Here is a 26,541-nt window from a genome sequence, read left to right on the forward strand (position 1 = left end):
CATTGTGGTGTAATGTCTCATGGATGAGTCTTGGCAGTCACAAAAACATCAACAGGACTTGAGCCTCACTTTCACACTGTGATGATGGACTCTGTCTCTCTATGACCTAAGTGTAACACTGCATAATACGTGGAAGTGCCTGAAAATGCTATCATACAGACAAAAGGATTTTGTTGTGCAACTTGTAGGCTAGCCTTGGAAAAGGGCTGGTACTGTGGATCTCTGTCTTATCAATAAAACATAGAGAAAAGCAGAAGAAGCTGCACTCTAATTGATAACAGACACACAGTAATTATGTCTCTTGTTGTTGCTAATCCCCTGGGATATTAGATATACTTTAGGAAAGGAAGTTCTCATATTTACAAGCTCCAAAAATAGCCCTGTCATCCAGCACTCTCAGTATATCAGTGTCCTGTCTGAAGCAGGGGCCCTGCAGAAGTTTCCCACACGTGTCACATGAACGATGTCATGACGAGAGAGCGAGGGGAGAGAAAAAGAGGGTCATGGAGTAGGAAAGGAAAGAGGGGTTGCTTTAAGGAGAGATAAGAAAAATAACAAGTCCAAAAAAGCCCACCAAATGATGCTAGAAGGGGAGGGGGGTTACGATAAAGGGTGTGGCTGGTGATTGACCCAATGGCTGCAGAGGGAGAACAGGAAAAGGGGAACAGATGGGCGGAAGCACTCAGCAGTGTAGAAGTGTTATAGGGGAACAGAGCGTCTGTGAAATTGACTCGGTTTTCCTGCTTCAAATAAAAGTTTACGCATTGGGGTTTTCTGGCACCCACAACTTCGTCTTTCCTCTCCTGGATAAAATAAGAACAAATTCCAGAGCTGCAGTCTTTACCTGTTACTGGGCCCTGTTGTTTACCTGAAAGTTTTAACTGCATACTGTACATTGTAACATCTCACAAGGTCCTGGACATGATATCCTCTTACAGAGTTCCCGCTGGTGCGTGCCTTTCCACGGCAGTTGTCTTTGATGTCTGACATGCAGTTTGTCTTTGGAGTTGGGCTTGCGGATAGCAGCTAGTGTCCAGTTCAGCACATTCCAGCTTTGCTAGATTTTTATGACAGTTGAATTAACAGCTACATTTGAATGTCAGATGCTGGCCACCTTTATATGATTTAGAGAAAAGAAAATCGAAAATATTTTGTACAGGGGGGGAAAAAAATCCACACGTTAGTCATGAAATCTACAAAAACACAAGATATGAGTAGCTAAATTGTATATATCAAGATTTCATCAGTTTCTCCAAATATTTTTGTTCAAAACCATGAGTTTACTTTGAATAAATCAAAGCGGTCCTTTGCTTTCACTCTGAAGTTTAGAAAGTTCATCATTCATCTGTCTTATTTTGCGATTAGAAACAAACAAAAAAGTAATTCTCACAAAAAAAATAATCATTCTTGCACTTCTATGTGAGAAAGGTGTTTATTTTGGCATTGAAGTCTGATTGGGTCAACCAAAACAAGATGATCTGAATCGCAGGAAAACTTTGGCTGCCTATTTGTCTTAGCATCATGTTTGAACTACAGTCACAGTTTTGCAAATCTGTCGAGGAGCAATGTTTCACCACATACATCGTTTATTTTTCTTCTGCTTTGTCTGGAGAGACAGTGATAAGATGCAGATACCCGGCTAGCCAGTATAATTTTCTGTCTTCATATTTCCTGAAAAATTCTCTCTGTTTGTAGAGTATCAAATATATAGTTGTAAGAGAAACCTCTGTATAAACACCTGAATCACATAACAAGAGGGGTGCCATGATTTTTGTGTCATTTGCTGACTGATTTGATCATTTTTTATGGACTCACCATCACTGATCTGTTATGCTGTGCATCTCACTCGTTGATCTTGAAGTTATATCTCAAGCAGCAGGAAAGAAAACAGCCTAAATGTGCTCAGTGAAGTGCATCCATCCCAAACAGCATGGTCGCTAGCAGAAGAGTCAGTACGCACACCTTAGCTTCAAGCTGCACCATGGGAACTAGGGATGGATGAAAGCTGTTTCCCTGGAGACCTGGACAATACGGGACCTGCTCTGTAATTAGCTACACCCACCCGAGTCAGCAGCGAGGCAGGGAGCATGCCTCAGCTCAAGATGTTTCTCTGACTACATGTTGCTGCTTTGTTTTAAAATAGTGGGGGGAAAAAACATGCAACGAGGCAATAGGGTAAAAGACAAGGACATAGCAGCAGGAAAGGAAGCAAAATGGGCAGCTAAGATTACAGGTAAAATATATAAAAATGTGCTAAAATTGTTATTTTATTGAAAGCAGAATGATGTGATTCTCCATTGGACTTTAAACAAAGACTTGTCATGGACTGTATATAGACGTTAAACACAGCAACTGCAATGTGACCAAATGGTTGCAATGTCGTAGTTTGAAGACTTTATCATGAGTCATTTGAAGACTGTCAATATTTTGTTGTTATAGAGCCAAATGTGACCATATTTGGACAGGAATGTGGACTTCTAAGTTATTTGCTCTTTAATGTTAGCAAAAGCATTAGCCTGATAGCATTAGCCTCACATAGACAAAGAGATGTGCTAGATAAGTAACATACAAGTAAAATGAAAATAAAATTGGACTCTCTGTTCATCTTATCAGATGATTCCTTTAAATCATGCTTTGGTCTTGTAACTGTAAGCATGTTTATTTATACTTTATGGAGATTGACTCAGTTTTGGAGTAAGCCTCAAGTGGCAATTTCAGGAACTGCAATTTTTGGCACTGGTTTCCAGTTTTCCTCACCAGAGGTCTCTGCTTGATGCTGCCATCCACTAAACATGTTAATGATATTAAATTTGCTAATTAAACTTTACCGTTAAAGTAAAGATGTGCTAGTTGGCATGATATGTGTTATAAGACAAACTTGGGCCTCTTCATTTAAGGGTCAGTGAGCAGAGCTGTGGGCCTTCAAACTAGCCTAGATACCAAAAAGAACAGCACGTTGTTACTGAACCTCTGGTGCTGCTAGTGGCTTGAATTTCTTTTATGACAGTTGACATGAGTGACTCATGCACCCAGAACTAGGGAAGGAGAGGCCTGACTTATGTGCCCCCTGGAGTTTCATTTATATGTCCTTCATGATGCACAGTCCAGTGGAGAACAAAAACTGCTTTGTGTTAGAGCCTCTGTTTTAGTTTGCTCAGATGTTTTTGATCGGGGATAATTTTTTTTGGGAGGTGGTTAGAATACACAAACTGTGGTGAAATCACAAAAATAATAGGCATCTATCATCAGCCATAAGGTGAACCCAGAGGGAGTTTTACTATTTTGATAACATTTAAAGCTCAGGCGCCGATAAATTAGGCATTGACCGGAGCAACAAAGTAGCTTCTACGACTTTTGACATGTGCAGAACACTGTATTTTTTTCTGCCTTGTATGGGAAATTTTCAGCAGAACAGTCCTGCGTATCACTCCTAACCCCCAAGAGAGGGCCAGAGAAGGGGCAATTAGTAGAAAAACAGGAAAGCTAGAGTTACAGGGAGGTTACCCTACATGCAGCTTATGTCTGTCATACTGTCTCTGGCTACAAACTGCAGAGCAATGGAAAGAGATGAGTGCTGAATGGAAATATGCATTTATGTAATGCAGTAGCTGTCTGCTCCTCCATATGCCTCTCTCCTTTTGGACTGTGAGAAAAATCAGGTGGACCTTAATGGTCAAAGAAACGCAATTCCAGTAAGCTGAGATGCAGTGCCAAATGTCAATAAAAAAAGAATGCAGTGATTTCCAAGGAAAAAAAAACATAAGCCCACTTTTAAAATTCACAATAAAACACTTATAAAATGGTTAAACTTAGAACAGTTACTATTTTAAGAAAACAACAAGGTCATTTTCTATTGATGGCAGCAATATGTCTCAAACAAGTTGGGAGAGGGCCATGTTTACAACTGTATAGGATCTCCTCTTCTTTTAATAACTGTCTGTCATCTGGGAAGTGAGGAGATCAGCTGCTCAACTTTTGTGAGAGGAATGTTGTCCCATTCTTGTCTAACATAGGATTCTAGCTGCTCGCTGCTCCTGGGTCTTGTTGGTCGTATTTTTTGTTTCATGATGGGTCAAATGTTTTCAGCTGGTGAAAGGTCTGGACTGTTGGCAGGCCACTTCAGTACCCAGACTCTTCTACTACAAAGCCATGCTGTTGTAATAGGGGCAGTGTGAGGTTTGGCATTGTCTTGCTGAAATATGTAAGGACTTCCCTGAAAAAGATGGAAGCATATGTTGCTCTATGACTTGTACTTGTGCCTTTCAGCATTGATGGTGCCTTTCCAGATGTGCCAGCTGCCAATTCCATAGGCACTGATTTCCCTTTATAGCAGAGATACAGGCGTTTGAACTGAGCACTGATAACAACAATTTCAAATTCGAGTCTTCTAACCACGGATCGGTTTTCCAGTTTGCCTCAGTCCATTTTAACTTCGTTTACGTACGGCTTCGTATGTATTTCTTTGCATTACCTGGAAAACTGGGTTCACAGGCAGTGACTTCTGGAAGTGCTCTTGAACCCAGGCAGTGATTTCCACGATGGAGTGCTTTCATCCCTCTTTTCAATGCAGTGCCATCTGAGGTCCCGAAGATCACAGGCACCCAGTACCGATTTTCAGCCTTGTCCATTCCGCACAGAGATTTCTCCAGATTTTCTGAATCTTTTGAAGATATTTGACAATACACGATGAGATATTCTTTGCAATTTTATGTTCTGGGGCATTATTCTGAAACTGTTGGACATTTTGTTCTTTGCAAATTGGTGAACATCTGCACATCTGCCTCACTAACACTCTTTTTTATACCTAATTGTGTCACTGACCTGTTGCCAATTAACCTAATTAGTTGTAAAAATGTTCTCCAGCTGTTTGTTTTTAGTACCACTTACTTTTACAGCCTTTCGTTGCCTTGTCCCAAGTTTTCTGAGACGTGTTGCTGGCATCAGATTCTACCAGACATGAAATTTTTCTTATTTTTCTTAAAATGAAATCGGACTCATAGCAGTTTATTAATCCCACCGGGGGTAAATTGTTTTGTTGCAGGCATAAAAATATAAACACAAAAAATAGAAAATGTAGACTCATAAGTCCAACTAAGGCACTCAAAGCATAGTTTTAGATTAGATATTCCAAAGTTAAAGAATACAATGTACAACAGTATAAACAAGATAATGTAAGTGAAAATAGTCCAGCCACAGTTTGGACGTAGCTTCTGGTGAATGTCCTCCTGTGGCTGTCCAGCGTGAGATGTTCCAGTATCGACAGTAACCTCTACCAGAGAGTCAGACTTCACAGCCACAATGTTACTGGCCTTGCAGATCAGTTTATTGAGTCTGTTGATATGCGCTACTGTCAATCTGCTGCCCCAGCGCACCAAAGCACATAGGATGGCACTGGACACCACAAGAAATCCTGAGCAGATGGCAAAGGACCTCAGTCGTCTCAGAAAGTAGAGACAGCTTTGGCCCTTCTTGTAGAGACTCCATGGATGGATATAGGGGTCACTGGTGCTCTGGTCGCCCTCATGTCCACAACCTTAGCCCCTTCATCTTTTTATCAGTTTTAACATTTGATATCTTTTCTATTTTCTGTTATGAATAAATTGAGAGTTTATGAGGTTTGCAGATCATTGCATTCTGTTTTTATTTGCGTCTTACCCAGTATCCCACCATTTTCAGGATTGGGTTTGACGGCTGCTGGCTGTTGTTCTTGTGTCTTTTGTTTTGTTTTTGACTTCATAGAAACTTTTTTTCTCGAACTGAGAGCTTAGCCAGGTTTGTTGCTGAACCTGGGCTTAGATCTCATGTACACTGTGACCGACATGGTAATAATAGCAAAAGTATTTTGTGTCATAACCTCAGGGTCTGCCCTCGGTCATCGAGCCCTTTGTGGTCAAGGTTACTGGGGGAGCAGTTTGCAAACAAATGAAAGGAAATATCCAGCTCTAACTGTAACACACAAGCCTGTATGTCTCCTATAAAGTCCACATTATTCTGTCATGTCATTTAAAGCTTACCAGCACACTTCAATGCTTCACAAACTGAACGCTCCACTTTTCAGGAACATTAACTTTAATAAAATGCTGCTCCGGCTTTAGCGAGACATTATATTACATGATCAACACATGAAAGGGAAACTACATAAAGGAATGGATTAAAATGGAAAAATGGTTGTAGCTGAAAAGTCCCTAAACTTGGCTGCTCAGCAGTTTAGTTCCCCTCAAACCACTTGAGTTTCTCTAATGAGATTGTGAATTCTTTTCAGCTGAATAGTTGAGAGTGAATCAATTTAGAGGTTCGAATTTGGGACCCGGAAGGCAAATTCTGACAAGCCTTAAATTGCTTGGGAGGTAGTTTGCTTTTGAACGGTGTCATAAACTCTAATGATGTTAAGAGGCTTAATTGGAATTTTCTTAAATATAGCTTTGTTGTTTAATACAGACCACAAGAATTCACTGCCTCACTTTTGTAGCCCTCACAGGATTAATGTGAATATGGCACGGGACTTCACACAACTGCGGTGCAGCAGTGGAAGGCTGCGGGTTGACAACATCTACCCGGCCTTTCAAAATATGATCCCTTAAAAATATATTTACGCTGCCGTGAGACCGGGTTGGTTATAAACGCACATATTTACACAGACCTCTGTTTATTGGGGAATTATTTACTTTTAATCTTTACGAGATCCCGTTTTATTTTTCACCGTTCTTCAACAATGATTAAAAATATATGGCTTTAGCTCGTAAATTTTAGTGCTCGACAATAACATCTCTTTCTGGAGCATGCCTGACAGACTGTGTGGAGTGAGCCTGTGGCTGTTTGTGTGGAGTCATGTTAAAGATAACAAAGACCTTGACCCGGGCATCAATAAGCCTTCCTATTCCTCTTTAGACTGGAGACCAGTCTGAGATCCGATGAGCCCTCTGACAACTGTAGTTTTCCACTACATCAAATAAGCTACAGTCTAGTAGATTAAAAGATGAATGCATAAGGAACACATTAAGATTATATGTCTACGCAACACAGTGTGTGTGCTTTTGAAGACTTCTCCAACTTATACCGTAATGGAAATTTTTTGTAAGGGTATGAATTTCGCATTAGGCAATACCTTAATTCGACCACCGTCTTGAGCCACACCTGAATCTGAAGACAGTGTGCGAGAGGCTAGAAGAAGTTCTCGGCCAAGAGTATTTCCTGCATCTCCTCTGGTGGTGCATCCGCTCCTCATCCCAGAGAACATCGAGACAATAGAACAGATGGAGGAAGAAGACTGTCTGTGCATCTGGTTAAATGCATTGAAAGGACATTTTTAGCAAGCCTCCCACTGACAGTGAGGTCTGAAACAACATGGAGGAGCCATGACACAGCTTCATGTTTCACTACCAGAAATTAAAATTTAGTAAGACGTAGCAAATTTTTGTGCATCTAAAATGCTGAATAACATCAGATTTTGTTTTTCTCTCAGTGCCGCCTTGCTTCTGCTTCCATTGTCAGAGTAGCAGAGGTCATTTAAAGCTAGGGCCTGACATGTTACATAATGTCATGATTTAGACTCCCTCAATGGAAATTGAATCAGGAAATCCCCCCATACCACAGTTACTATGTCCTTTACCATTATTAACATTACTGTGTCATCCACTCTTCGCTTCCAGCTGTGGATTTCAGTCAGGTGCAGCCCACCTTTCAAGATTTGCATTCCTTTAACTGTCATCTTTCACCCCGTTCTTCATATATATGTATAATTAGGTTTTAGTTTTTTAAAATTATGTATAGATAACATCATTTTTAAAAAGCTCAGATTGTCAAACGACTGCATTACACTGCATCATCTTCTCAATTTACACCACTCGTCAGTGATTCACTACCAGTGATGTTTTTAATTTACTGAAATGTGAAATTGCAAAAGTGAAACCAAGCATTTTGTCTTCTTGAAACTACCACAGCATTCAGTCTTATGATCTGAGGATTTTGCAAATTAAAACAGTCTGTGAGGGCACCAAGCACATGGCAAGAACTCCTCCTAAAATGGCTCCAATTAAAGGCAAATGCTGCACAGTTGCTTTGATTTATAAAACAAACAAAAAACTGTATCTTTCTTTTTTTTTTAAACGTTGAGTGTTTCATCATCTACGTGAGAGGCTTTTTACTGACACAATGGCCTTGGCAATAGTTGAACTCTTACTGCGTTTTTTGAAAAGCAGGTGCTTGACTCCAGTGGCCCGTTAAGAATCAACCTAATGAAAAGACAGGAGGACACATTGAAAACAGATGTGAATGCACCGTAGTAGAAAACAGTGCACAAAAACAAAAAAGGTGACCAGAAAAACATTGTTGTATGAATGCGGCTTATTGTGCTGGCCCATGTGTGTTTGATGGAGATGGTTGTGTTCACATTGAAGGTGGGTATGACTCACTTCATCCATTAGATCAGTGGCTGGGGTTTGGACAGCAGCCCTCCCCCTGATACTGAGACCACCACACACAAACCTTCCCAAACAGCCATCTGCTCAGCATTTCTACACATGCCTTTGAATCTTTAAAGAGATTTAAAATACTGCAAATGTAACACTTTGCTGTCCAAGGACCAGTCACTGCGCTGCTCTGCATGGCAGCAGTCGCGCTGCCGCGGGCCAAGTTTCCTTGAGCAAACGAGGCATGTCTGCCTTCCTCCTCTGGAAACAACTTGATTCGCTGTAGGAGCCATTGATATCACTGCATTACATATGCTTAATATCCCAAAGGGGGACCGTATGCATTATTATGTATTTTAGAGCACACCGTTGCTCTAAAGATGCAGCTTTTCTTCTGGACTGTATGTCGCTTCAGCTGGCTTTGCTGGTGTTTTCCGCTCTGGATTAATCCACGTTCGCACCTCACACTCACTAATCACACCAAAATCTCAAAAGCTTGCCAGTGTACATGGCTCCTTAGTGCCACAGGAAAGTGTAAATTGAAAGTCAGAGCTTAAAATAAATTTGATGTGAAACAGCACATCACCTCCCCCCAGTTAAAGCACTTCTGTTTGATGGGCCAAATTGTGGTTTATGCCAGGTGTGCGTCATTAAGGTTGGACAGTGGTCTTTGAGTTAATAGGGAAATGAACAACAGTCTTACGTGTTAATATCTGATGTTCGGTTAATGCCACCTCAGTTCCTTCTTTGCCCCATGTTATAATTATTACACCCCTTAGAGGACTTTGCCACTTATAGTTAAACCAAACCATTTCCAAATGTAATAGTGCTGTTTTGTCAAATTATAACACTGTTACCAAGGAGAATGTGATTTATGCCCCTTTTGGGACCACAGTTTTTTCACTACATTGATTTGGTTTAGCTTTTTTTTTTTTAGCTCTTTAACAAAAATATGTTGCTTCATTGATTTTAGAAGCCACATCTATTTTTTTTTAGAATTAGGAGAAGGTCATAGTTTAGTTAGAGTGTAACTGGTACACTAAAAACTACACTGTGGGAATACACAGCGTATATCGCTAAATACAAATACACCACTCGGGCATAAAATTATGACATCCCGCCTGATATGGTCCTGGTCTCACTTTTGATTCACTGCCCTGACCCATTGAGACATGAACTCCACTAGACTCCTGAAGGTGTGCTGGGGTATCTGTCACCAACATGTTAGCAACAGATCCTGCAAGTCCTGCAACTTGCGAGGTTGGGCCTCCGTTGATTGGACTTGTTTGTCATCCTAGAGAGATGAAGGATTGGATTGAGATCTGGGGAATTTGGAGAACAATTCAGCACCTCAAACTCGTCCCTGTGCTTTTCGAACCTTTGCTGAACCATTTCTGCTGAAAGAGGCCACAGCCATCCATGAAAGGGTGTACATGGTCTGAAACAATGATTAGATACATAGTATATAAGTGTAGCAGCACGGGGTGGGAATAAAGTAAATACTCTTCACAGTTTAAAAGACAACGCCACCCTGGGAATTTCACCCAGAGAATACTGGAAGTAACACTGATCACCAAGAAGGCACTTAGGTTTGTTATACTCAGCACAGAGCGTAGGTTCAATGATAAAACAGTTTGACAATTTATTAATAATTATTTAAAACAACATAAAAGCACAATCATGAATATCAATGTACAAATATGCTTAAAAAAGGTATTCAGAGCCGAGCCTTACCAGTGGAGGGGCAGGGATGCCACGCACAAACTCATAAAAAAAAGAAGAGAAAACACACCAAGACACAAGTGCAGCACACTATCACACACTCACACTAATAAACTAAAAAAAGGCAGGTGTGTACACTCAAAGGATCCCACCACCAAGGCACCCTAGTCTCCTCCACGTCGGCACTCCGCATCTGAATAAAAGAAACAAAGAAAATTGTAATATATTACAACAAAACTAATATCCACACGCTGGGGATAGCCCAACTGCAGGAACACACTGGTGATCCGCAGCTAGAAAAAGGGCCTCCCACCAGTGGCGTAACAAAAACCCAAACTACAAATCAAAACAACGGAAAAAACAAACATACAACCTAAATAAAACTTTAAAATATGGAGCAGACGGAATCGCCGTATTGCTCCAACTTGATGTCTGCCCGACTATAAGTTAATCATCCAGTCAATCAATGTGCACGCCAGCCGACTCCCATAGCCGGCATGCATATGGCCGCTGTCCACGCCGACGTCCACTTTAAAAGGCTCGCAGCAGCAGGAAAAGAAACCTCGCGACAGGAACAGACGGTAAAAGCAAAGCAGCAGCACTTCAGTTAGCGTAGCGTTCTGTAAAACTAAGGCCCACACTTCCTGCAAAGCATAGTAAGTATTTACTATAAAAGAACAATAAAAGGCAGAGATCGTAACAAAACTGAGTAAACAGCGTCACGAATCATGAGCAGTGTGGCTCATAGGAGGCTTCTACAGCTACGACCTAAAAACAATACCTGTTTACCACCAAGTAAGGTAATGTACGCACTACAATGACAAAACACCTTCCAGCCGCGATGGAGGCTTCAGAAGGGTAACCCGCAAATGATCTCTGCAACACCAAGGGAAGTCAGGTGACCAAAAAGGAGATCCAGGAACGCTCAAATGGCCACTATTTATACTAGCGCCCCCCTAATGCGTCAGGCCGAAAGTGGGTTGAACCGAGAAATAACATTCATCCTGCCACATGACATAAGTAACATCCACATGGATGGCAGGACCCAAGGTTTCCCAGCAGAGCATTACCCAAAGCATCACACTGCCTCTGCTGGCTTGTCTTCTTCCCATAATGCATCCTGGTGCCAGGTGTTCCACAGGTAAGTACAAACACCCATCCATCCACATGATGTAAAAGAAACAGTCATCCATCAGACCAGGCCACCTTCGATTGCTCCACGGTCCAATTATGATGCTCACATGCATCATAATTGGATGGAGATCAGCATGGGCACCCTGACTGGTCTGCAGCTAACTAATTTACATCCTTATATTATGCCTCATTGGTGTATATGACATTGAGAAGGGGCATGTGACAAGTTAAAACAGTGACCTGATGACTCTGTTATACTCTGGGAAGCAGTTTGCTGACATGCTTTGGGTCCATTTCTCGGTTATTCAGTGGCTAATTATCCAGTGTCAGTGGTCTCTTTGAGGATGACAATGCTTCCATTAAAAGGACACGAGGAGTCGCTGCATGACTTAATGAGCATTAAAGTTATGTAAATTATTTCTTATGGCCTTCACAATTACCAGATGTCAACCCAAAATTGGACACCTGTGGCAGATTTTAGACTGATGTGTCAGATGACGTTCTCATCCAAACACCAAATGAGGAAATATCTTTTGCAAGAGCGGTGTTTAATCCCTCCAGTTGAGAGTCGGTGCCAAGGCTCATTGAAGTTATCCTGGCAGGATGTGGTGGCTCAGCACCTACTAAGACACTTTGTTGTTTTTTCCCTATAATTTATCATCCATTTGTATTAGGGCCCTGTGTGGAAAGATTGATGATGTCATTTTTTAGGAAGGCAGTTTCTAGAAAGTGTATTTCCCCAAGTATCGCACAGTGGATATTTGTGCAGATGCCCCACTGTTTCTGCAATGATTGTGCAAAAAACGATCCTAAAAAGTACAGTTCTTTTTCTTTGGAGCAAAGTGAGCCTAGTAATCATGATGGTTTCATTAACACCCTGTAGTCTGCACTCACACAGTACATCAAGCATCAGGGGGAAGCAGCAGCACTTGTTACTGCAGCTCTGTTGTGTTTACAGTTAAACTTGATTGCAGAACTCATTGCAGCCTCATATTCACTTCCTTTGTTAATCCCTTTGCTGTAGCAACTCTTTTTTTGGAGGCAAGGGTGAGGGCAGGGGGAATTTCACTTCTGCTTCGCTTCACCCCGTACACCATTCACCAAGGCGCTTATAAGGAGCCACCATATCCTGCTAAAACAAACAGCATTGAGGAGCAAGAAACAAACGCTTTTGTCTTTGAGTTATATTTAGTTACAGTCTGCCTTCACCCAAACACCATCTCACACAAGGCTTGCTTGCCCTCAGATTGAGTTAGATCAAATATGACCATGTTGTCATCTACCAGAAACCAGCAGCACTTCTCCCCCCCATCCCTTTGCAAATTGGCGGGTTGACTGTGCTGACAGTCAACCCGCACACACGAACCACCTAATTCTGCCATATGCTTTCCAATTAGTCACTGCCATGATGGTGACGTCTAGGACGTATCATTTGCGAGCATAAATATTCATGCATTTCCATTTCTTCAAGAACAGATTCTGTTCATGATATTTGTCACACTGCTGCTGCTGCTGCTGCTGCTGCTGCTGCACCTCGGGCTTCTGTAAAGCTCATGCTTTCCCAGCTCCCCCTTCACTGATGTTCTGATTCCTACAAGCCCTGCAGGCCATGGCTCCTCAGAGAGCAGTGCGGTCCAGAAGACAGGAAACAGCTTGAGAGAAGCACAGCAGTCAAGGCTGTGGGAGGACAGAGGATAGGGTGGGGAAAAAGGGGATTTCCTCATACAATGCTTGGACTTTTATCAAAAGTGTGGAATCCTTATCTGCCGTGCACTCTATGAGTGAGTGATAAAATCTGGGTCGCTCTCCTTGCCATTGGTGTGTATATTGCTTCAGGGTTCTGTGATTTACAGTTTTGCTATCTATCAATCTATCTGTTAACTTTATGTAGATTAATTCACCCCCACCCCCTGCCACTACTACCGCCACATCCGTTAAACAGCCATGATGGAGTCATTTTATTGTTGCCAAACTTTCCAGCATGCAGTTATTATATGCAAATATCTCAACAGACTCTCCTTTTGCATCTCTATCAAACATACTGTTTGTCTTAAAGGCTACACGCCCACGGGGCTTCATTACAGCGGTGATTAAATCACGATTAATTATTAAGAGGCTCTGAGATGTTTTTGAAGGGGTGGGGAGGAGGGGGGATCTATGCTCGCTGTGTCTTTAAAGTCGTGCAGAGGGGAGCCCGTACTAAAGAAAGGAGGGGGCTGCTGTGCGCCAGTTGGAGGTATCTGCCTGTCGCAGCGCTTGCTGTTGACATTAAGAAGAGCGTGTCGGTGGTCCAGCGGGGAGGTACAGAGCGATCGGAAGGCACTGATACTAAAGACTGAAGCAGGTCCAGGCAAATATTCAGCAGACCCGTGATACATGGATGGACAGAGAAGCACTGCAATCGGGATTAAGTTGTCAGCCGGCGCGAGAAATTTCTGGATATAATGGGAAATTCAACACCTAAACCTTTGATAGGTGAGGCTCATTACTGATTTATCATTAACGAGGCTGGTAATGTTTACACAAGATAGGGTGTCTGTGCGGAACGGTTTGATACCCAGTGATACACATGACTTGTCCTACTTGTGTTCGCTCTGCGTACAGACGCGCTTCCCATCACGGGGGCGCAGAGCGTGATTCCCAGGGAGCGAGTCCAAGCGAGCGCTCCAGCAGCAGCAGTCGCGTTTCTCCTCATAATCACTTTGAAGGCATCGTTTACGAGGTTTATACAAAGGGATGTGGCCTCAAAATTTTGAGAGCATTAGCATCGAAAATAGTCAGAAAAGTGACTATTTAAGCTAATGCTGGGGATCTGATGCTTGGGTATTAATAAACTGTAGCTACATAAATAATATGGCAGTTATTTAGCTCATAAATAACTACAGAACATACAGTGAGGAAGTGGGTAACCTGCCCTCAGTTATATTTCTGTTTGCAAATTAGTTGAACATACAACACTTACATTAAATTGATTTAAATTTTAAGCGTTTTATTTATTTATTTTCATTTTTTTAGTGTCATCATTGCTATGATAAACAAGGATTTAGCTTTTTCCCCCCTTTTTACTTCCCGCTTCCTTTTTTTCTCTTTATGTGTGGCACTAATAGAAAATATCTGGCTGTTTATTTGCCTTAGATTCTGGTATGATTACAGACTAAAATCACCAAGGGCACGCACTACAAGGACACATCAAGAAGCAAAACAAGAAAAATCACCACAAACAGTAACTGAACAAATATGAAACTAGGCCACATTCTTAATATATGCAACTATATTTGCTGCTGATCGCTTCCAGTATCTCCGAGTATCAGAGGTGTTTTATGTAAAGTACAGTCTCAAGTGATTGCCAGTGATTTGCATGTGGGTTGATTGTCAGCCCCTAGTTTTTGAATAAAGCTGCTGTAATGAGCTCTCAGAATGCCTCCTTCTGAGCCACTTCATGGTGACACCTAGAGCACATTACTTGATAATCAGTTCCACATATCACTTTGATTTAATGTCTGTCACCCTCTCACGCCCCCAACAGACCCACTCACTGGCTAAACGATGTGGTTGCTGCCAGAGCAGCTGAAGTGGGGTTTGGCCTGAGAATGTTTAGTCATAGAAAAACAGGAGCAGCCTGGATCCTATTAATGTTTTAATCAAATATCTGCATTTATGCAATCCATATCACAGAGTATATCTTCTCATCGCACAGAGTTATTTTGTTGGCTTTAGAGGTGATTACCAGGAAATTCCCTTAAAATCCACATTGTCTTGCTCACTGAATCATTTACAATGTAATGAACACATACATCTGAGACATATGAGTGACTAAAGAGCCTGATCATCTCGTGGCCAAAGATAACTCTGATGAATGCACATAATCAGATTTACTATCAAAAAGCTCTCTTTGGCACGGCAGGTTTGTCTTGTGAAGTCTTATGATTGCATTTATTTGCGCTTTTTTCTATTCATCAAGAGCAAGGCAACGTTCCCATGCCCCAACTCTTCTCCAAAGCCAACTGATTCATGTACGGTAGCAGATACTGAATATGCTGTATGCAAGGAATTTGTCTGACGGCAATAACCTCCACCACCACATTAGCTGAACTAAAAAAAAAAAAAACAATTTCTGATCAGCTGCCTGGACTTTGTTCACTGTAAAAGGGCTCCAGCTCAGATTAAATAGCACAGATTTCTGATTTTGAATCTTAATTTAAGCTTCTTTCCAGAAAGCTGCAGATGACTTAGAAATGAGTGACAGATTGAAGGAATAACCAGTGGACAGAATCAGTCAGAACAGGAAATTGGATGGCATTTTTTAATGCGCTGGTCCAAAAGGTCCTATAGCTGTTCTCTTGGGTTTATTTCTGGCAGCTATGAAGGCCATAGAATACCTCGCAGTGACCCATTGTGCCTGTCTTCTAGAGGGACTGATGACCATTTTTTAAATATATTCCCCCACATGGTGTCGTGATTAGGACAGTGGACTACGTTATTTAACATCCTGGTCCAAAAGGTCTTACAGCTGCTCAGTTGGGTTGAAATCTGGCGGCTATGAAGGCCATAGAATACCATGCACTGATCCAATGGCTCAAAGCTATGACCTCATTCTCACACTAGCAAAGTAGTTTTGGTGTGGATTGTTTCAGATGGTAGGAATGAATAACTAGAGTGAATGCTCAGCAGAGGATTCGCTTGTTAAAAGATGTTTCAAAGATGACTCTGCCAAATGGTGGCAGGTTTACTAAATGGCATACTGACATTTTGAAAGATCACTGGGTACTTATTTTTCATAAATAAGTACCCAGTGATCTCTGTGGCGCCAATGTAATGTGTATTCATGAGAGAAACCAGCTAGGGCTAACACAGACCTTGCTGTGAGCTGTCCCTTGCTGCATGACCTGTTGTGCTATGCCTTTCATCTAATAATGGCAAACAAGTGTCTATATCAGGCTTGGTCCTTTAACTGCAGACTCCCACTATGTCACTCTGTCAGCAAGGCAGATGAGCTGAAGGCCTATAGGCTAAGCCCCAACATAGTCTGGCCAACTCCATTTGACCAAAGTATATTTTACTCTTTCAACAGCTAAATTCCTAGAGTGGAAAGGGAAGGGGCACCAGCACATCATTTGAGATGTTACAGATGTTCTTGCTGCTGCTTCATAGTTTAGAATATAATCAGTGATAATGTCTAATTTAGGAAATGTACTGTGGAACATTTCACTGAGTTATTGTCTTTTTCGCTGTGAATTTTAAACAAATGTAATCACTCTGCGGCCCCGGTGGAGTGTAGAAACCCAGCATCCCTTTGAAAATTGAATCTGAGCCAATCTATACCTTAAACAATAGTCTAAAGCTTTAATGCCATTTAATAGTTAACCCAAGCCCCCCACCCCCACCCCAGCTCTCTCTTAAGATACTTTATGGTTTGTCCTGTTTGATTCCTGAACATTGTTAATTTGTTTTGCTCATAAAGAAATTCCTTTCCCCAGAAGGGCATTGACTCCTATGAAGATGAGATCAAAGATTAAGCTTTTTTTATTTGGGTATTTCTATACTTACTAGGAACTGTGTGATTCATCCACCACTTCTGAAGATAACTGTGGAAGAATCAAAGGCGTTATTCAGGGATTTTAGGCCACGGATGTGTGTACCTCATAGATAGGAGGAAATCTTAAAATGATTTTTATTATTCTCTCTCTCTTCCTCTCTCTCTCTCTCTCTCTCTCTCTCTCTCTCTCTCTCTCTCTCTCTCTCTCTCTCTCTATATATATATATATATATATATATATATATATATATATATATATATATATATATATATATATATATATATATATATCTATATATAGATAGATATGTGTGTGTGTGTGTTTATGTTACTTTTAGCCAAGCCCACTACTTTTTATGTTTCCCGGTGTTGCGTGGACATGGTTTTGACTAAATTTACAGTATTTCATTTTGAGATATAAATACCCCTTACGGATGTGGTGAGATGACTGATTTGGGACAGTTTGCCTTTTTATACTGTAAATATGGACTACATGCTAAAATAAACTCCTTGTTGGGAAGAGCAGAGTTTTTAAAAACTTATTATGGGGAATAAAGTATGCAACTTTGGGCTTACCTCTGACCTCTAAACCAGCTATATAGATATAATTAGCAGGCTCTTTATTGCCTTTTTTCTCTATTGTACCTCTTTTCTCTACTAGTAGATACAACTCTGCAACCCCGCCCGGTGGCTACTCGGCAGTACTACACCCTGCCTAACAATGGGGCAGCTGTTGAGAGAAGAACGTCTGCTCCCCCAGTCAGTATCAACATGGAGTCACCTCGCTTTCACCCACATGCTAAAGGCAAGAACATCAGGCTGGATGGGCAGCTTCGGCGTGCCACCCGTAAGAACAGTTTCTGCAACGGCATCACTTTCAGCCATCGGCCTGTGCACCTTTATGAAAAGGTTTGTTTACTTTCCTTAATTAGTTTTGAGACTTTTTAAGGAGGTATTCATTTAAAGAATCAAAGTAAAAGGTTGTTTCACTGTGTCATTCAGGTGCGTCTTCGCTTGACTGGTGTGCACACTGGATGGAGTGGAGCTTTACGTTTTGGTTTTACTAGCTTGGATCCCAGTGAATTAGCTGCTGCTGATATCCCCAAGTATGCTTGCCCAGACCTGGTGACTCGGCCCGGTTACTGGGCCAAGGCTCTGCCCGAGAGACTGGCCCTGAAGGACAACATTTTGGCTTTCTGGGCTGATCGCCATGGAAGAGTTTTCTATAGCATCAACGAAGGCGAGCCCATCCTCTTTCACTGTGGACTCAGCATCGGCTGTCCACTGTGGGCCATCATAGATATCTACGGCATCACTCAGGAGGTCACACTGCTTGGTAAGCATCTTCTTATGTTGTTGTATTCTCACCCTAATCAAATGCTTATGTTTTTTGTTGGGACTGCAGCTGAGTGAGGCGAGCCGCGAACTTTTTGGAAAAGGATGAAAATAACTTTACTCAGCTTCATCAGTCAGCTAGAACGCTTTAACTGCAGTGACATATTTTTATGGTTTTAACACATTCACAGCAAATTCAAGCAGCTTCTTGGGAGTTCTACAAAGCCCTGCAGCACCACATGATGAGTTTGTAGGAGTAGTCAGTTTGTAGTGAGTAGTCGGTTCAGCCTGAGCACTTCAAACCACTCTTCTTCTCCTCCTTTCACACTTTCTTACTATCAGTTTCCTGCACTTTATTACATTCTCCCTTGACTCTGCCATCATTTCCATCACCCTTTCCCCCGCGCTTCCCTCTCATATGTACTGGGTGTGTTTATCTTCAGTCTGACAGGAGCTCTGGCCTTGTTTGGTCAAGTCGGCAGATCCCAGGAGCTTTGGTAAGGGGCCAGTGTGCTCAACTGTTCCTGCATCACTAGAAATAGTAATAAAGGAATGCATCATAAGTCAAAGGAGGACTACTAGCGGCAGACTTGTTTATATCAGTCTCTAAAACAGACAATTTCAGCTGTGCTGTGGATTCTCTGCATGGACTGCGGCCGTTTAGAGAGCACACGATGGCAAAGAAAGGAAATGAAATAGGGAGGCAAATAAAATATTGAATGACACACGAGCTCAGGACCAACAGAGCTTATTTGTTCTGAGAGGGAAGGTTTATTTAACGGCACAACAAACATCATAACAAGAGCGGCGTATGAAGGGCTCTAAGCACAGATGCTTAGTCTAGCTCTCTTTGGAGTGTCTGTCAAGAGGATTTATCAGAAAGGATGTCAGCAAACTGTTGTTGCTTACTGTGTGAAAGTCATGTTTGATTTCTTATTTCAAAGCTGCTTGCTGTCAGCAACGGTAAGAATAAGCATTAAATACCACCACGGATAGACAGAAGTGCTTTTGCAGAAATGTCATAGATGCCAACATGTCTTTTTTTCTCTGTCTTTTTTTAACACAATGCTCAAGGCGAGAATTGCTTTGCACTGCTAAAAAATACAGGAAATCCTCAAAAACCTTAATGTACTACTTTTCATAGTTGTTTATTAATGAGCAATGTGTCTGAAACAGGTCCATTTATTTGTTATTATTTTTTGTTTGTTCTCTTTATAGCTAAAAATACCAATTATTGCGTGATTTCGAAATCTTAAATCTAATTATTTTCTGTTGTTTTATTTTGAAGCATTTATTGCTTGAAAGAAAACAACTGAAAAAGTCAAACTTGTATTAAGGGCCTTGTTACCATTGTTTTCCTATAAGAATTCCCACAGTATGTGATAATCAGATCAATTATTGGGTGCTTACCTCACCAAAAAAAACAACAACAACTAAAAAAGCACATTGCAAAGACATCAAAGTGTCTGCAGCACAAATAGGATCCCAGGGCTTACTGCTTTCATGTCATAGTTTTACTATGAAAAGGCATTCCTAGAACAAAGAGAAAAGGAACACCAAGAAAGGAAGTGACCTGAGCTTATCTGGGAAGAATCATGTAATTCTATGTCCAAGTCACGTACTTGCTTTTCCATATTTTCCACCACAGACAGCACGTTTGCTGAGAGTGTGGGATCCAGCTGCCTGAGTGCGGCCCGTCTGAGTGCCTATCTCCCCCAGAGTAGCCACGACTCAGCCAATTACAGCAACAATCAGTTGGAAAACAACCAGGCGGCTGCTGCCAAGATGGCCAACCTCCAGCTCAATAACTACACTCAGCTCATCCCCTGCTGCTCCTCCACCTCTTCCTCCTCCACATCATCCTCATCTGCTTCCACTGGATTCATTGTCCCAAGGGTGGTCCGGGGTCTCTCTTCTCCTCTGGACAATGATTTGCACTTTCACCTCATCCGTGGCTCTGATGTAATACTCTCTGCAGACCGTTCAGCTGCTTGCATTCATTTTCTGGACAGCAGTCGGACTCTGGTGTTCACTGACCGGCCCTTTCACGTGGGTGAGACTTTGTACGTGGAGGTTGGCCACCTGGGCCTGCCATACTTTGGGGCGTTGTCATTTGGTTTAACATCCTGCGACCCAGCTAATCTACATGCTGGGGACCTGCCAGCAGACCCTGAAGTTCTTCTGGACCGCAAAGAGTATTGGGTGGTGCACCGGGTCTTCCCGATGCCTTGCTCTGGAGACGTGCTCAGCTTCAGTCTGCTGCCCAGTGGAGAGGTGCACCACGGGGTGAACGGAGTGGGACGTGGCAGGCTGATCTGTGTGGACTCCTCTCAGGTCCTGTGGGCCTTTTTCACCCTGCATGGGGCTGTTAACAGACTCAGGATACTTGGTACGTGTATTTAAAGCAGCACACAATCGATATCAAGAATCAAACCCCGATATTTATTATTCCTTTTTCACTGTAATTCCCAATGTCCTTGAATTTTATTAAGGTAATTAGTCCAATTAGATCAGAAGGAAAACCAGAAAGAAAAACAAAAAGTACTAAATAAAAAAGTTACAGGTCTTAGGTAATATCACTGCATTACATAAAACAGATTGCAGTGTTTCGTAATGTGCCTCAATTGATGTCACTTGAGTCAGTGTCATTCAAGGCTAAGGGCTACTAGCATGCAGATGAAATAAATATCTAAGGGTAAGGAGTTTGAAAGAAGTTGCCAGACCTCTGTAGCTTACTCCTCATCTCTTTGAGGCTGCCAGTTTCAGACTACATTACCATAGACTGTAGGGACTTGCCCACCACAACTTCACTAGTTTGTTTGCCAGCATGCATTTGCAGCCCTGACTTTAGCAGTACCCAGGGTTAGACGAAATACATTATTTTAAGTTAGAAGTTATCAGCTAATATTAGCAAGCTTGGTGAGCAAGGTATACGTCTATGGTATCCATATGTCTATGGATCTTAACAACAGTCACCTTAAGGCACTATTGTAAGGTAAAGACCCTACAATATTAGAGGCAGAATTCTAATAATCAGTCAGCTGTTGGCAACAGTGGGAAGGAAAAAACTCTCTTTTAACAGGAAGAACCAAGCTTAGGGAGTGGCAGCTATCTGCCATGCCTCGTTGGGGTTGAGTTGAAAGAAAAAAAAAAGACAGCATAGGGAGACAGGACTAAAAACACACTTTGGAGAGAGAAGAGAAGATTTAATGACATACAGCACTGGTGTATAAACACATGGGAAGCGGAGGAGAATAGCTCCAACATCCTGAGCTTATAGCAGCATAACTAAGGGATGATTCAGAGTCACCTGATTCAGCCCAAACTCAAAGCTTTATTATAAACGAAAGCTTTAAGCCTAATCTTAAAACTGCCTGTTGCCTGAGTCCAAATTAGGAGCTGGTACCACAGGACAGGGGCCTGATAGCTGAAAATGCTGCCTCTTATTCTACTTTTAGAAGCTCTAGGAACCATAAATAAGCCTTCCCTCTGAGAATGAACTGGTCTATTAGGATAAAATGGTATCATGAGGTCTTCAACATATGATGAGGCCTGATTTTTAAAAGTTTTGTATGTAAGGAGATGAGTTTTAACTTCAGTTCTCAGTTTAGCAAGCGAAGAGAAACCAATATCGGAGAAATATGATCTCTCTTGTAATGAAATATAACAGTTCAGCTTTGAAGTAATGAGTGCAAGAATTAGGTTTTTCAGCATCACTCTAAGAGACGGTGTTTCTAATTTTAGAGATATTGTGCATTTGAATGAAAGCAGTCATACATATTTGTTTAATGCGCACGCAGAAGGACAAAGATGGACTTAATTTTGTCTGAATCTAGGAGAAGAAAATTACATGACATCCAGTCCTTTATGTATTTAAAATGCGCCTGTTGATTAACTAATTTCTTTGATTCGTCATCTGACGTCACACATAAATAAAACCAGGTATCGTCTATTAAGCAAAGAAAATATATACCATATATTCTAATAATATTGTCTCAAGGAAGCACTCATAACATAAAAAGTAGTGGTCCCAGCACACAACCCTGTGGAACTCCATAATTACCTTTGAAGTCTTGTTCACATGCACAAATAACTCCACAGCTGGGCATATTGTCAGTGAGGAATTTGCATTAAAACTGTGTCACAAAACATCAACAGCAACTCCAAAAAATGGTTAAGGACTCCATTTACAAGTGCAGTGTAGCAGATAGCCACCTGCTAAGCTTGTCAGTTTTATATTAGCTGCTACTAGCAAAAGACACATCTATTGTAATCAAAGACAAGAAGACTCTTTGGTACACTCTAGCTTTGAATTACTTTACCTAAGAATTTTTGGTCTGATTCTTTTATAAACTTGTTTACATTATGTTTGAAAAAACTGCATTAAAGAGAAGGCACAAAAATAACTGAGATATCATGTGATCAAAATTCCTCTTGTTCAGTCATGACTGAGAAGTTGCCTGTTGTTTTCCCACTCAGTAAATAGGTTACGCCTTTAGCCTGGGCATGTGTCATTTCCCGTGTTTTGTTTTTTTGTAAGCGTATTCATTTGGCCTGAGTGGATTTCCAGCTAATCCCCCAACAGCATGTCCTTACTTGTTTCACTGACTCTCAATGTTTAAAGTTTAAAAAGGAAACAACTTTTAAAGTCACATGTCTCTTGAAACAAGCAGACTAATGAACAAATCCATGCAGAGAGGGAAGTGAATCTACAGTAAGTCTATAGTTCCTGCCCTATAATCTCCAAACAAAATGAGTGTGGGAGAGTAAAAAAAAAAACTATGTGATACCTTCTTCTGTGCACAGTGATACTGTCTGTGGCATGCAGTTCTGTATATGTGGAGACAAGCTTATGTAATGTACAGAATAAGAGTGGCATCAATCTTCATATTCATCTCTTTGACACAAAACAAATGAGCATATTTCTGTAAAATGTTTTGCTTTAGTACTAAAATAATGAAAGTCTATTCTAGCCCCTACAATTCATTTTTTCCCAGGCTGAAGGAATTTGAAGGCATTTGAATAGTTTACGTCTATGTGAGCTTGTTCAGCCTTGAGCTGTGACCTCTCTTTCCTAGTCTCATTTTTAACGGTTTCTGATTGCCCGATTTTCTCCTAAAAGAAAAAGTAAAATCAGTCCACAAAGGACACGTGCATATCTAATCTGACTGGTTAGACATGGTCAGAATAAATCCCAAATCTCTAGTGTTACTGTCAAACATTTCAAGGGCACATTGCCCCAGAACATACCAGCTACACAGCTCACCTTTAAAAGCCACTACATTATATGGAGTTTATTCACGTGTATTTATATTTGCGACACAGGAACATTGCAGTCCAGTCCTCCTTCTACATCCCCCACCACTTCACAGAGCAGCAGCCCAGATGACAGTGACTCAGACCTGGCATTCAGTGTCAACAGATCCTCCTCTGCCTCTGAATCCTCTCTGGGTAAGTTGCCAAATGTTGACAACATACCCAAGGCTACAATGTATATTGAAACCCTCTCAAGATCACTGTAATAAGGGTTTGTGTGGGTTCTTGTATTATGTATAACCAACAATCAGTTGATTAAGCCCCAGTAAACTCTGCTGCTGTATTAAGCATTGATAATTTAGCAAATATTTAGGTCTCAGATTAAGATTGGCTCATAAATTAAAAAGGCATGTAAAAGTAGACATAAAACTAACTCATTCACAAATGAATAAAAGCAGTAGTAGTGCTGATCTGAACCTGCAATTTTCTTCCTATAACAACATGACCTAAAGGTATCTGTCTGCATGCACCCGTGTCTGCTCTTTTTTAAAATACCCACATATGTTTTCTTGCTTTTTTCTCCAGTGACTGCTCCCAGCTCGCCTCTCAGTCCTCCCACCTCTCCGGCTCTCACTGCCTCAGAACTGCCCTCTGCAGGAAAAAACGGAGAATGCACCGTTTGCTTTGACCAAGAGGTCGACACAGTTATCTACACCTGCGGACACATGTGCCTGTGCAACGACTGCGGGCTCAAGTTGAAAAGACAGATTAATGCCTGCTGTCCGATATGCCGGAGGCCTATCAAAGATGTTATCAAAACATATCGGCCGTGATGGCTCAAAAGTTCAAACAGGTGAGGTGACTTCCGCTGTGGGATACCACCTGTTGCTCCTTCTCAGGCTTTGCTGTACACGTGTACATGGATCTTGATCCCAACTGGAGATTAGCCACACTAGGACATAACTGTGCCTATCAGATTTTATATCTTGAGACAGACTGAACTGTGTTGAGGCTCATTTTTAATACACAGTATCCATACATGAGCACCTGGGTTCTGGCTATGAAAGAAGAGATGAAACCCGTGCTCCCGTTTTGTATTTCCCATGTGATGTCACATCTATTCGTTGAGCAGAAAAAGCCTCTCCTGAATATCTCGTTTGTCATCGTCATCGTCCTAGAATTATGTGTGCTTTAGCAGAATATGCGGACCATCGTCTATGACTTCTAGTGCCTTAGATTTTTGTCACATAATGTGTCCAAGTAATTATACTAACAATCCTAGCCATATTTCCAATGTACAGTACTAAAAGTTTGTGGTGGGAAAGGGCACAGAATTTATGCAATAAAAGTTGTAGTAGTAGGTAGAAAGAAGGTTCTAGTATATATGAGTGTGTTGGAATGGAATGTTTGAAAAGTGTAATAGAAAGGACCCGGCTTTGCACAACGTGAGATTAATAAAATGATTTAAGTGTGTTTAAGTGTGTCGCCTTTCTTATTAACACTTATACAGAACTTTAAAAAGCACCCATGATCTGATGAGGTTGTGTAATCAGAGTTCAGTTTGTAGAAATGTAGTTTTGTATAGCATTACATTATACTTTTTATTGTTTAATATTGCAGAAATATTTATAGTATATAGAAATTTTTATGATTTTACAAATTGTTGTACAAAAGGTCTTGAGACACCCCTAATTTCTTTATATTTTGCTAGGAAAATGGGAAGTAGGTGCAGTCATTTATTGCTATAAATCTATTTATTTAAACATGCATGGCAACACAGTACAGAAGGCAAAAGCAGAGCTTGTACAGTTCTAACAGGCTGGGGTAGAGGTTTGGGAACCACCTTGTTGGTGTAAAAGTACAGTTTTATGTCTGTCAAACTGTCTTTGGCAGTTTTTGTACCTTCAACTAAACAAATTGGAACAAACTGTGTTTTTTGCGACAGACTGTTAACAACAAAGTGCCTGTAGAGGTATCTATCTATCTATCCTGTCCCATCTAGGGTACACCCTGAACAGATCGCTAGGGCCAACCATTCACACTTATAAGCAATTTAGAATTAACCTAACCGCGCTCACCGCATGTCTTGGTAGGAAGCCAGAACCCACGTAAACACAAAAGCATGCACACTCCACACAGAAAGGCCCAGGCCAGATGGTGGATATGAACCCAGGACATTCTTGCTACGAAGCAATAGTGCTAACCACTGCTCTACCGTGCTGCCAAAGGCCAAATTATATTATTTAAAATTGGTTCTTTGAGTGACACAACACTGGTTCATCCATTGAGTTTATTGCATCTTTTTTCATGACTGATCCACAGGTCAGTGTGTGGTGCCTTAAGAAACCAAACCAAACATTCCTCTGAAATGGTCAGGTAGAAGGACTGGACAGAAAACGAGCGAAAAAGGAACCAAAGAAAAACTTTGAAAAACTTCAGAAAGCCTGGAGAACAGCACATGTGTAATGAGGCTTCATTCTTTTTCCCCTTCTGAGTCAAATCAAAATACATGCTGTGGTTATACTGTGGACATGACATCAGTGAGATGCTAATTACTCTCCAGCTCTGTCATGGGTATATAAATATGAACCTTGTTGGTAAGTGGTTAGCCAGAAGCTCATAGTTTAAAAATCACAAGTTTATGGGTTTATGGTTGTGGGTTTGTTTTGGAGTGGCTGAAAATCAAATGCTGTAAGTTGGGCCAATTGTTCATGATTTTCTCAGAAGTTGCCAGAGAATGTAGTTACAGTCAAGCAGCTCACATCAAATAAAAGCTAATGTTGCTGCAACTATATGTTAACCAGTGATCAAACCAGACAGAGAAGCTATGGTTAGGGTATATTCAAAGTATAAAGGCATTTTAGAATACACAAAATATCTACATTTATAGATAGATAGATAGATAGATAGATAGATGATATGAAACAAGATATATGGAAATAACAATAACTTTAAATATATTTATATATTAGATTCCTCAAAGTAGCCACCCTTTGCTTTGTTGACAGTGGTGGAAACCCTCGGCCTTCTCTCAATGAGCTTCATTATGTAGTCACCTGAAATGGTTTTCACTTCACAGGTGTGCCTTGTCAGGGTTCATTTGTGGAATTTCTTGCCTCCTTAATGGGGTTGGGACCATCAGCTGTGTTG

The 26,541-nt window shown here is 41.2% G+C and overlaps 1 protein-coding gene across 4 annotated transcripts in view; it reads left to right on the forward strand.

Annotated features, from left to right (window-relative positions):
* Positions 1-24,864, forward strand: part of neurl1b (neuralized E3 ubiquitin protein ligase 1B) — a 28,474-nt gene extending 3,610 nt beyond the window's left edge. Inside the window, exons 1-6 of one of the 4 annotated variants that reach the window (XM_040016089.1) lie at positions 13,446-13,739; positions 17,462-17,709; positions 17,803-18,136; positions 19,784-20,524; positions 23,461-23,586; positions 23,977-24,864. In XM_040016089.1, the coding sequence (XP_039872023.1) occupies positions 13,709-13,739; positions 17,462-17,709; positions 17,803-18,136; positions 19,784-20,524; positions 23,461-23,586; positions 23,977-24,224 (1,728 nt within the window). In that variant the 5' untranslated portion in view covers positions 13,446-13,708 and the 3' untranslated portion in view covers positions 24,225-24,864. Of the gene's footprint in view, positions 1-13,445; positions 13,740-17,461; positions 17,710-17,802; positions 18,137-19,783; positions 20,525-23,460; positions 23,587-23,976 lie in introns of those variants that run through there. The other 3 variants (XM_040016090.1, XM_040016087.1, XM_040016088.1) reach the window with 3 other exon arrangements.
* Positions 24,865-26,541: the final 1,677 nt, after the last annotated feature.

Source organism: Simochromis diagramma, unplaced genomic scaffold (assembly GCF_900408965.1).
Source record: "Simochromis diagramma unplaced genomic scaffold, fSimDia1.1 OVJJ01000685.1, whole genome shotgun sequence".
NCBI lineage: Eukaryota > Metazoa > Chordata > Actinopteri > Cichliformes > Cichlidae > Simochromis > Simochromis diagramma.